This window comes from Puntigrus tetrazona, chromosome 12, assembly GCF_018831695.1.
Source record: "Puntigrus tetrazona isolate hp1 chromosome 12, ASM1883169v1, whole genome shotgun sequence".
Taxonomy (NCBI): domain Eukaryota; kingdom Metazoa; phylum Chordata; class Actinopteri; order Cypriniformes; family Cyprinidae; genus Puntigrus; species Puntigrus tetrazona.
In genome coordinates, this window is record NC_056710.1 from 19,766,523 (window position 1) to 19,779,022 (window position 12,500).

General features: G+C 34.1%; 1 protein-coding gene across 2 annotated transcripts in view; it reads right to left on the reverse strand.

Annotated features, from left to right (window-relative positions):
- dock1 (dedicator of cytokinesis 1) overlaps positions 1-12,500 on the reverse strand; it is a 214,595-nt gene that overhangs the window by 142,144 nt on the left and 59,951 nt on the right. For both annotated transcript variants that reach the window (XM_043253180.1, XM_043253179.1), the window contains exons 20-24: positions 9,633-9,722; positions 8,849-8,949; positions 8,636-8,764; positions 5,569-5,677; positions 1,701-1,771 (exon numbers count right to left, since the gene is read on the reverse strand). In XM_043253180.1, coding sequence (XP_043109115.1) covers positions 1,701-1,771; positions 5,569-5,677; positions 8,636-8,764; positions 8,849-8,949; positions 9,633-9,722 — 500 coding nt within the window. The remainder of the gene's footprint in view (positions 1-1,700; positions 1,772-5,568; positions 5,678-8,635; positions 8,765-8,848; positions 8,950-9,632; positions 9,723-12,500) is intronic.

Below are 12,500 nucleotides of genomic sequence, written 5' to 3' on the forward strand. Positions count from 1 at the left end.
GAAAAGAAAAAAGGCACAGGAAAGTCAGGAAATAAATAGAATACAAATGGCAAGTAAAAAATAAAGAAATGAAGTAAAGGAAATAAGGAAAAAGGAAAGAGAAAGTCCCTGTTTTTTTATGGGAGTGAAGAAAAGCGCAGGAGACTGAAGAGACACAGGAGGGATGAAATCCTCTTAACCAGAACAAACTCCGAGAGAGGAAGAGAAGAACAGTTTTTTTTTTTTAAATTAAATCAGCTGATGAGCACTAGTTAATGATGAACTACTGAAACACCTCCGACTCAAGAACACAATTACTCCAATCCAACAAAGAATCCCGCTGTTATAAAACGCCTTGCCAAAATTTCACGTCGAGGAAAATTGGTTTGGTAAGAAAAGGCCGTCTTCAGCTAAACTCCTGAGACGCAGCGGGATTCATGCCATCATCTCTCCCTGTGTGTGTGTGTGTGTGTGTGTGTGTGTGTGCAGTAAATTTAGCCATCACAAGAGCTGCAGAACTCCATTATAATGCCACTCAGGGAGGAACGCATTATCCTGACCAGCAGACGGGATGGGCGAGTGACCGCTGCGTCTCCACGGCAACGGGATCACTTTGCGCCGATTGTGTTTGGAATCTAAAGCGTGTGAGAAATGCTTAAGCGGCAAAGCGATGAGGAAACGGTAATGACATACGAGCAAAACTCCATCGCCCTGAAAGATGTTAATGACGATCGGATCTAGGGTTTGAGGACCATCAGACTGAAGAAGTCACCTGATTTCATTACAGCCTCTCACAGGCAGAGACAGATGAAAGCCAGGAGGAGGCAGGGTGAGGATAACTGTATCGGGTTTTGTTTGCGAGGCAGACAGCATGAAGAAAACCGAAAAACGGCTGGATGAAGATGGAGGGAGAAATAAGGAGAGTGAGACGGTACGGGCAGGAAGACAGGATGAGAGACAAGATTGCTGCAGGAAGAGGGATTTTTGTAAAATAAAAATGTAAAAAAATTAATTTAAAATTACAAATTAAAATACAAATAAAAAAATATTTAATTAAAAATAAAATTAAATTAAAGAATAATAAAAAAACAATCAGATTACAGCTAAAAAAAAAAACGAGGCAGGACTGGCAATATCATTAGTAAATAATTCATTTCAGAAAATAATTATAATTATTAGTATATTATAAATATAATAATTTTTGTTTAAATCCTAAAAAAACAATAATAATAAATAAATGAGAAAAAAAAAAGATTTAAATACAATTTAAAACAAAAACTAAAACTACACTAAAACAAAACTGAACACAGTTCTTATTTGAATAACTTCAACATTTTAGCTTAAAAACAAAATGCAGAATGGGCAACAATATCATTTGATTGTTTGTGTTTATTAATTTATTTAAATAATAAACTTTTTTATTCCAGAAGTGATATTTTTGGATTCAATATCACCGACATCCAGTCAATTAAAACAATTCAAATACAATAACGAAATGGAGCAAAATATAATAAAAGTACAATAAGCTAAAAATATAAAATTAAATAGTTGCTTTTTATTGATTGTTTTAAACTCTCCATAAACCCTGCTGCAAAACACTCATTACTTATTTTTGGCTGCGCGCACGCATGCAATGCTAAAACATGCTACTAGCAATAAGTTAATAATAGCCTTGACTCAAAAAAATACAGAAGAATATTCACCATGTCTGAAAAACTCACCTGAGCTCCTTTGGATCGAAGACGAGTTTCAAATCATTGACGATAGTCGGAACATATTTCAGTGCAGCACCCTAGAATTTACAATAAAAATATATATTAGTATGATCTAAAAAAAAGGCTAAATAACCTGAGAAACAGGGGAAAATCTGAGTTAGTCAGCCTATAAAAAAAAAATAATAATAAAAAAAAAGTAATCTTTTTAGAGGATTGAGTTAGTTTTGATGAATTGTGCTGTCCTAACAGGATGAACGATGACTTCACATTGCTCAAGGACCTACATGAAGGTGTCAAGAGCCTCATTTAATGATTATCAGAGATGCTGTGGCTGTGATTCCCATCAGTCCATCCACGCTCAGAGCAAATCCAGCTGTGCTGAATGGCCTAAGGAGAGGGCCGTTGATGAATGATGAACCTCATGCAGAGAACACACTTATGAAACACAAAAACTGAAATACTCTCAAACAGCCAGATCGATAGATGATCGATGAGTCACGAGAATGTGTCTTCCTTCCTCTGCCTGCTGCTTTTAACGCTGCTTAACTGACAAACACTGAGCATTCAATTACTCTGAACTAACAAATATATGATTTAATAAATGCATCATTAATGAACCCATCCCTTACACATTAACCCATCCTTAAACCTACCCAAAGCGCTAAACCTGTCCCTAACCTTACCCGTATCCCACCTCTACAGCAACAAAAGTGTTTTGCAATACAATATAAAGCAAGTATGTAAGTTAAGGCTAACTGCTATTAAGTGGGACCAATGTTTCCTCTATCAATCTAATCAAATGCCCGTAATCTGTGAAAGTGACACCTGTCAATCAAATATGTCACACCTGTCAATCTAAAAGATTTTTGCAGATTGGGAATGTCTATTAATCAGTTTCTACAAGTGATATAACTCTGTTTGGCTCTTCCTTGGCTTGTGTTCATGTTTGCTCCTTATATAGATCACAGAACAACCAGATGTTTGGATAGCGGCTTCAACATTTTTCTGGTTAAGCAGTTTCATCTGTCTTTGATAAGAGTTTGACAGGGATCTTGTTCAAGGATCAACAACAGATTTCAGGAAACCGTCCTGCTTGGCTAAAATCAACACGCGGCAGCTTTAAAACCTTGATTAAGGAAAGACTCGACTCAACAGCTTTACTGATAATTGCCTGGCTTTATTCTAGTCACACCTGAAGATGTGCGCGTCCTGAGAGTTTACAGATCCGGATTTAAAAGTGGCTCCTTCCCGTTTGATCCCCGTCACGGTGTCAAATTCTGACGTACTTTGAAATCATTTAGAGGAAAAAAGAAAGGATCGGAACGCAGTGTGAACCAAGAGTCAACAGAGCCAGTGATGGATGGCTTATGAAGTTTTCCATTTGATAAATTCTCTTCCCAGCAGCCCACATAGAGTCTGATTTAACCTGAGAGTTTGCTGGAAAATGAGGTGTTGGAGTTCAAGTGTTTACTAAAAAAGTGAATATCTGAGGCGGTAACTCACGTTTGATTTGATGTGTTTTGAAATAGCAACACACCAGTCAGGCCAGGAGTTTTACAGCACTCCCTTCAAACACACACACATATATACACACATATACATACAGTACATATATATACACATATACATACAGTACATATATACATACAGTACATATATACATACTGTATATATATACATACTATATATATATATATATATATATATATATATATATATATATATATATATATATATATATATATATATATATATATATATATATATATATATATATGTATATATATATATATATATATATATATATATATATACATATATACATATACATATATACGTATATACATATACATATATACGTATATACATATATATATATATATATATATATATATATATATATATATATATATATATATATATATATATATATATATATATATATATATATATATATATATATATATATATATATATATATATATATATATATATATACACACACACATATATACACAAATATATGACTGACTGAAGGAACCAATGAACAAGTCTAAAACAGACCAGCACAAGCTCAGACTGTTTAAATAATAAGCACAAGGGAATGTGAACACGATGTACTTGAAGCTGACGTGCCGTTTCACTCACGTCGTCCCTTGCTTTCCTGTTGCGACAAGGCCAACGGAGAGAAAAGCACATTGCTCCCCATGACAGTGCATCTTAACAAGATCAATTTTTAATTTTCTGACAAAAGCACTAAGATCCGGGGAACAGCGGCACACCTGCATCACTCCAGGCAGACCCACGACCCGTCCAGAGGATCTGATGCTTTGTGTGTGTGTGTGTGTGTGTGTGTGTGTGCGCGTGTGTGTTAGAACAGAGGTGTGTTAATGCAAAAAAGAAGTGACAGGAAAGGTCAGTGACAGACAAAACTGCACACAAATGAAGGAGGAGGAGCGGAGAAACAGATGGAGGAAAGGAGGACAGATAGAGTACCTTGAGGAGAAGCTAAAGATTGTGAAGCCAGAGCCACAGTGGACAGAGGAGGACATCAGGGGACGAGAGAGAGACACAAACACACTCTTCAACACGTGAAAGACAGAAACATACATATTTATGTTTGATAGAAGAAACAGAGCAGCATTCTGGTAAAACGTGCTGAGATACAGAGCCTTCAGATACAGATTTTGCTCATGTTGTTCCAAATGACCTTCCTTCTTGCGAGAACCTTTTTTTATACAAAAGGAATGTATGGTGTTGGTTTATACTTTTATGCTCATCAAGGCTGCGTTTATTAGTTTGTACTGCGTTTTTGTGCAATCAATAAATCAATCACTTTTATTTATATAGCGCTTTTAACAATACAGATTCAGAATAAATACCAAGATGGTCTGTAATCAAATCAACGATAGTCACTAGAAACAGTATAATGAAAAAAAAAAAAAAAAAAATTACAACTTAATTTAGCTTTTTTTTTTTTTTATTTAATATCTGTTGAAATGTGTTGTAACAGTTTTGACCAATGGAATGCATTCATGATGTATGTGTGTGTATGTATATATATATATAATATATATATATATATATATATATATATATATATATATATATATATATATATATATATATATATATATATATATATATATATATATATATATATATATATATATATATATATATATATATATATATATATATATATATATATATATATATATATATATATATATTTTTTTTTTTTTTTTTTTATTAATTTTTTTAAATGTTAAGTGTATTCTCTTAAAATTACATATTACATATTCAAATATGCTACTGTACATGACGCACCAGAAACATAAAATTAGTACTAATGAAGAATGAGTCATTATGAATTTACAAAAGTCATTAAATATATGAAAGATAGTGAGTTAAGTTGTAGCAAGTTGATAGACTAATGTTAATCAACAGAATATAATAATAATTTTCGGCAGGGAAATTCAGCACATGAACTATTCTTAAGCTACACGCATTAAATGGCATATAAAATGTATAGTTTGACTTCTTTTACATATCAGTTCTTTTTCTTGTCATTTTGAGGTGCTAGCTAGCCAACTATTGAAAAATGTCACGTTTGACAAATTAAGTCATGCGAGACTGAGACTGAGTGAGAAGCAGCAACTTTGAATATATGGGTGCGCAAATGCATGTAGATAGAGGTTTTGGGGAAACGTCAATCCTCTCATGAAGCACTTCTGAGAAACATCTCCTCGTGCGTTGCACGACACACCAGGAACCCGTGTGTAAATGTTTCGCTTTCTCTTATCTCATCGCTCTATTACGGCAGCGTTTAAACATCCAGCTCATCAGAAAACGGCTCCTAGAGCGTTCTCACCTTCACCCCGCCGGTCCCTTCAGCATTGCTGTTCATCATGGCGTTAAACGAGGCGAAGAGATTCCTCAGGGACTCCACGAAATCGCTCTCGCCTTTGTTCTCGTAGAGCCTGAAGGAAAACACACAAACAGCAGATGATCAGGGGCTCGAGCGGCGAGAATCATTTCATCTAAATCATCAGAGGGCCAGCAGACCGCTCTACATGTGTTCGGAATGCAAATCCGCGACATCAAACTAGCCGGAGCCATACAAATCCACATCAAAAACAATGTGTCAGTCTCCACACGAGCGCACACACACACTCCCACCTGTTCGGTGGCACCTCTAAACTAGCTCCTGATTACAGGCTGATCAGATTGATGAATTGCTCCGTAATCTAGTTTGAAGGGCAGAGAGCTGACGGGCCGTCTCGGAGCCGCTCCAAAGAGCCACACAAACACTGGGAGGATTCCCGAGCTCACATTTTCATTAAACGCTCACCGACGGCCTTTGCTGATGCGATTAGCGCCACCTGATTTTCTGTGCTCTGGTTACGGTGACGTCCTCGCCCTCATCCAGAGCGTTTACATCAGACCGGCCCTCCATCGACGACACACACACACACACACTTAGTTAATGGTCTGTCAAATATATTGATATATTCTTTACACTCCAGCTGACCATTAATTATTCTAAAGTGCTTTACACCCATTAAGTACTAAAGTAAAGGGGAAATACCACAGTATCTATATTATTTTTAATTAATGTTTAAAAAACAGTTGAGGTTGAATATGCCGGGGTCAAAAAAATTAAAAAACTATACTTTGCAAAAAGCAAATCAAGTTAAACAAATACTGAGGTCATATTTAATCCCAAATGCTGAGATCATATAAAATCTACCAAAAATAAACCAATTATAAATGTTAAAAAAAAATTAAATATACAAAATTATTTAGCAACAATCAATAAATTAATAAATAGATATGAAGGCATGCTGGGGTCACATTTAACCCCAAAATCAAGTTAGTTTTTTTTGTTGCAAAAATAAATGAGAATTAAACTAGCTGTCTAAAAAAAAAAATGCTCATTTGACCCCGGAAAGAATTTATATTTTGCATGAACAAATAAATTAATTTGGAAAAACTGGTAAAAAAAAATGCCAAGGTCATATTTACCATTAAATATAAATGGAAAGAAGTAACTGTATTTTGCATAAGTGCAATATTTCAAGATATATTCGATAAATAAGAAATTGTACTTTGCATAAATTATACTTAGCCACAAAATCAAATTTGAAAAAAAAATTGCATGAACAAAATTGTTCACACTGACAAATGATTGAAGCACTATTTTAAGTGTTCATCACAATAGTATATTTTGTAATAAAGCTCATGCAACTGCATTTTGTGCTAAATATGTGCATGTTCGCTTTAAAAATGATTATTTGACTTTTCTGGATGCCGGTTTAAAGGTCATCAGAATCATTTGATTGCAGTAAACACCGAAACTCATGACCATTTTAAGAAAGCGCATATTCCTTCTGACACCGCTAGCTGTTCAATCTCAGGCTGACTTATTTTTGGTCACATTTCTCATGGTTTCCACTGCAGTCTGAAGCCCTGGGACCGAGTTGGTGAACAGCAGCAGCAGCAGCAGCAGGTCGAGTCTGAGCGAGCAGAGAAGTCAATCAGATCAGACTGTGCTCATTAGTGTCTCTCACAGAGCTCTGAGGTGTCAGGAGCTCTCAGCGTTCAGGTAGTTAAAGAGACACCGTCATATACTTCACCCGCAGACAACAAGCTAATCACCAGCGCTGAACTTAATTTAGGCCGAGCCATTACTCAACGTGTCCTCCGTCTCCCTAAATCAGAGCCGCTGCCCGTTCCGCTTCCTGTCCGCCTCGAACACATCCTCCATCCGTCAGGAAACCGGGCCACTTCGCTTTGATAAAGGTGTGGCGTTTCAGATCTGCGCGTTCAATCAAGCTGTCACATCTCTTAGCCTCAACTGCAGCTTACTGGCTGGGAAACCCATATTAAGAAGACGGAAGAGAAATAACTTTTGGAAACTATGTTGGATAAGCCGACATTTATTATTTATTCATATCTGTTAGCTTTTTGTTACCGTCTGCACAATATAAATAGCGCGGCTGCACAAAATAAATGGGATCAAAACAAAATCTAGTTGTCCTGATTTTGTTTGTAAGGCATAATTTGGCCAGTGTTTCTGATTATACATAAAAATGGCTATAAAATAATTATATACAAATTCTATGCTATAAAAATTCCTACTAATATTGATAGTTATATTACAAATATTGTTGGCACTTTGACGAATTGTTGTGTTAAATATTTAAATACCCTACTGAACAAAATACTAAATTACTGTTAAATAGTATGCCAAACAGAATTGTTAAATTCTATTCTTAACTAAAATAGTCAAGCATTTAATAATAATAATAAAAAAATAGTACTGACTAATCGTGATTAATCACATCACATTTTGTATATATATATATATATATATATATATATATATATATATATATATATATATATATATATATATATATATATATATATAAAAATGTGCATTTATACATAAGGAAAAATTTATATATAAAATATAAGAATATAAATATATAAATGCATGTGAATGTAAATATTTCCAAAATATACTGTATGTGTATGTATTTATATATACATAAAATGTACACAAATATTACGGAAAGCAAATCCTTTATTTTGGATGCAACTAATCATTTGATAGCATTAATAATAATAATAATAATAAACATTTTTACTACAGTACTTATTAATACAACAATTATTACATACTGATTATTAAGTACTGAAGGCACTGGAAAGAAAAAAATAGTGATGCCATTAATGTTAGAAATTTCCAATATTTTATATTTTAATGTAAAAAAAATCTAGTAGTAGTAATAATAAAACCTATTATTGTTGATAATAATCTGAGACGTTCAAAGATAATTCCCTGGTTCAGACTACAAGCCCAACTCCATGGACTTGAGTGATATGATACGAATAAATCTCAGATGTGAGATGAAAGAGAGAACTGAACGTACTGGTTGAAGAGAACTCGGGATCTCACGATGAACTTGAAGATGTACTCTAAAGCCTTCAGAGCTTTCAGCAGCTGCTCCGTCAGCTTCTCAGCATTATCCACGTAGTTCTTCAGGACTTTTGTCAGCTTTCTGAAACATATCAGAACACAGGGTGTTACACAGAAAAAAATGAAAGCTCATGCTGGCACAGAGAGGGCAGAACATCATACTCACGTGTAGGCCAGGGTGGCGCTGAAGTGCTTGCGGATGTAGGTCTCCAGGACCGGATTGAAGTGATGGAACTTCCTGTCGGCGATCAGCCCGATTATAAACACCTTTCAGAAACAGAAGACACACAAAAAATGTATTTAAAAAGAAATTAAGCAAAAATGAACAAGAATGCATTTATTAAGAATGCTTTTTTTTATTTAATATTAAACATTAAAACATTAAATACTGGGCCAAAATAACATTTTTATTCATTATTATTAAATATAACATAAGAAATAAAAACAGTTCTTAAATTTTAAGAACTTAAGATGATACGAGAGCTGTTAAAATATGTCAGTATATTTTTTCCTAATGGTAACCCTACTATTTCACAACTCAAATATTAAATGCTACTTTAATATATATATATATATATATATATATATATATATATATATATATATATATATATATATATATATATATATATATATGGTTAAATAATACTAATTAATACTAATTAATTTTAAAATGTAAATATTACATTTAGAGGAAAGTGGAAAGAATTTTATATTAATAATAGTATTACTAATAGAATAATAGCATATTGTTATGATTAATTATAAGGGTTAGTTAGGAATAGTAATAGCATAAATATTACACAAATATATGTATGTATTTTTTTGTAATGCTTACTAATTTTGGAGTTTTATATATATAAAATTTCACTTTTTGTGTCTGCATGTGTTTGTAATATATATGTGTACTTTCTTTAACTTAATTTGTGCACATGTACTGAAAATCTTACCAGAGCATCAAACACAAGAGTATCAAAGGTTTCACTGTCCGAGTTCTCCATCATGATGTTGAAAAGGGCGTCCAAAGTGTCCTGCAGAAACTAAACGCACACACACAAAAACACAGATTACAACAAACACACACACACACACACACACACACACACACACACACACAACCCCACAGCGATGGTGAGTTTAACAGGATGAAGCTCTGAAAGATCCGCTGTCTGCTTCGTGGACCGTCACTCCACAGCAACGTCTGCTGTCAAGGACATCACGGCAGCAGAAAGAGAATTACAGCTCAGATCTATATGTACCACGATTCAGACACAAGAGCGGCACTTTCATTCACTCAGCTCGCTTTCATTTCACTCGGCGCGTCCTCCTTTTATCTGTGCAATATCTATATTAGCTCTCAATGCCATATAGCATTCAGAAACGTCACGCTCTCGGGAGTAACTAACAAATCAAGCACGCATAAATCAAGGTTCTATATATAGTTGGTTTTTTTCCTCTTTATAAAGCATTCTAAAAGTGCATGCATGACGCCGGTTATCAGAAATTGTTGCCAAGGACCTTTTATTAAAAGCAAACGTCACTGTAAACACACGCACACACTGAGGTTTCTAAATAAGACCGTTAGCACATTTGCTCTGTTTCTGCACTTACAAATTCGGTGTGAAAACCGATTTAAAAGCAGAAACGCTCCACCTGAGGATGAGTGTTTACAGTCACTGCGGGGAGTGAGACGAATAAATGAACACAGATGAAACTGCTGCGCGAATCCAGGACGGAACAAGACCCAACCGTCTAGAACGTCTCACGTCAGGTAACACACACACACACACACACACACACACACAGGAGAGCCACACGGCGCATTATTCTAATGAGCAAGTCTGCTTCGGTTGTGCAAAGATGATATAATATTCACCAGGATATTTGTTCACGGAGCTGGAGGTAACGGAGACGGGAACTGATTGAGCAACTGAGTTGATATTTCACACTAGAAATGACAAATTAGAGTTACGAACGAATTCAGGTTAAGAACTTGCTTCTTTATTTCAGAATTATAGTGTAAAATAAAGCGGGTATATTTTAAGCACATATACATTATATGTATTAAAACAAAGCACTTTCATATAATTTTAGAATGCTTTTGTTTTTATAGAATTTTAGAATTCACTCGCATATTTTGCATAGGTACTGTTTTTTTACATCCATTTCAAAAGAGATGATGCATATTTAAACTAAAGCAATTCAAACGATTCACACCAGTGCTTTGAGTCTTTCCGACTCTCCGTTCGTTTGAATCGTAAGAATCATTTGCGCTTTGCGTTCGTTCTAGCTCGAACGTCGAAGATTTTGAAACGTATAAAGACGTTGTCGGTTATTTCTATATAAACATTCAATTCAGACAAATCCGCTAAAATGAAAGTTAAAACGATGATAAATTGATTCTAACATTTAAATATGTAATAATATTACCGAGCAAAAGCAAACCGCAAAACATTAAGAAATTTTAAATCTCTTTCTATAAATATTTATTAAATGCACCGTTCACAGAACTTATTATTCACTCATTAACCACGTTTGTGATTAAATATTTATTTTAGCTATTATATACACGTTGTATTATTGAATAATGTCATCCCAAAGTCGAGTCAAGTTCCTCCTCGGATAATCTGGAAGGAAGTTTCATCCTTCAGATGTCAGATAATAAATAATGGTGGTGTAAATGTTGCGGTGCCCTTGACGTCTCCTCCGGAGTGATCTGAGCCGTGGGCCGGATTCCTGAAGAAACCCCTGTCAGGAGCACAACAGCCATGCTGCGGCATTATCACGCCGTCCTCGCAGCTTTCGCGCGGCATGTCCGCGCCGGCCGCAGAAATCCAATTCCAAACTTGGCAGCGGTGGGAAGGTGTTTTAGTACACAGCGTGAGGAAAGTACATAATCATGTTGAGTGGGACGCCTGCAGGAAACATTAAGGGAAGTCTGTGTGTCTGTCGCTCTGGGTGGTGAGCGCTGAATTATTCACTCCGTGTCTGGCCAATAAACGCAGTGCTGTGTGATCGGGGTGTGTGTGTGTGTGTGAGAAACACACGTACTGTAATTGTAGTCATCCTGTGAGTGTGTGTTCTGCATATTAACAGCTGTTTGAATTAGCAGTTTCCTTCAGGCCACCCAAAGACAACTTTTATGTTTGAACACACCTCCGATATGAATGGTTCTGTGCAGTTGAGGAAATACTGCAACATGTCTGTGGTTGAGGGTCATCCCAAATCAAATCTACTTCAACTTTCAAAAGATCATGGTTTTAATTCCTCTTACGGATCACGTATTGGTTACAACAAATGCCCTATTCTGAACGGGTAGTTTTAATTATATGAACATTTAGGTTTGGATTTAAAATCTCATGAAACAAAAATTCCATTTCAAAGCATTTTAACATAATTATTAAATAATTTATTGGAGAAGCCCTGATACACAATTTATATTTCACATTAACATTGTGTTTAATCTCTCCTCATATCGTATCATAATTAACAATTTTTTATTATTATTATTATTTGATATTTTTATTTTAATGTTTTATAATAATAATAATGTATTATTATTATTATTATTATATAAGAAATATATATAGAAAATAATGGAAAAATAATATATATATATATATATATATATATATATATATATATATATATATATATATACATATACATATATATATTTTTTTATATATATATATATATTACATATATAATCAAATAAAAATAATTTATATATATATATATATATATATATATATATATATATATATATATATATATATATATATATATATATATATATATATTATTTTTCATTATTT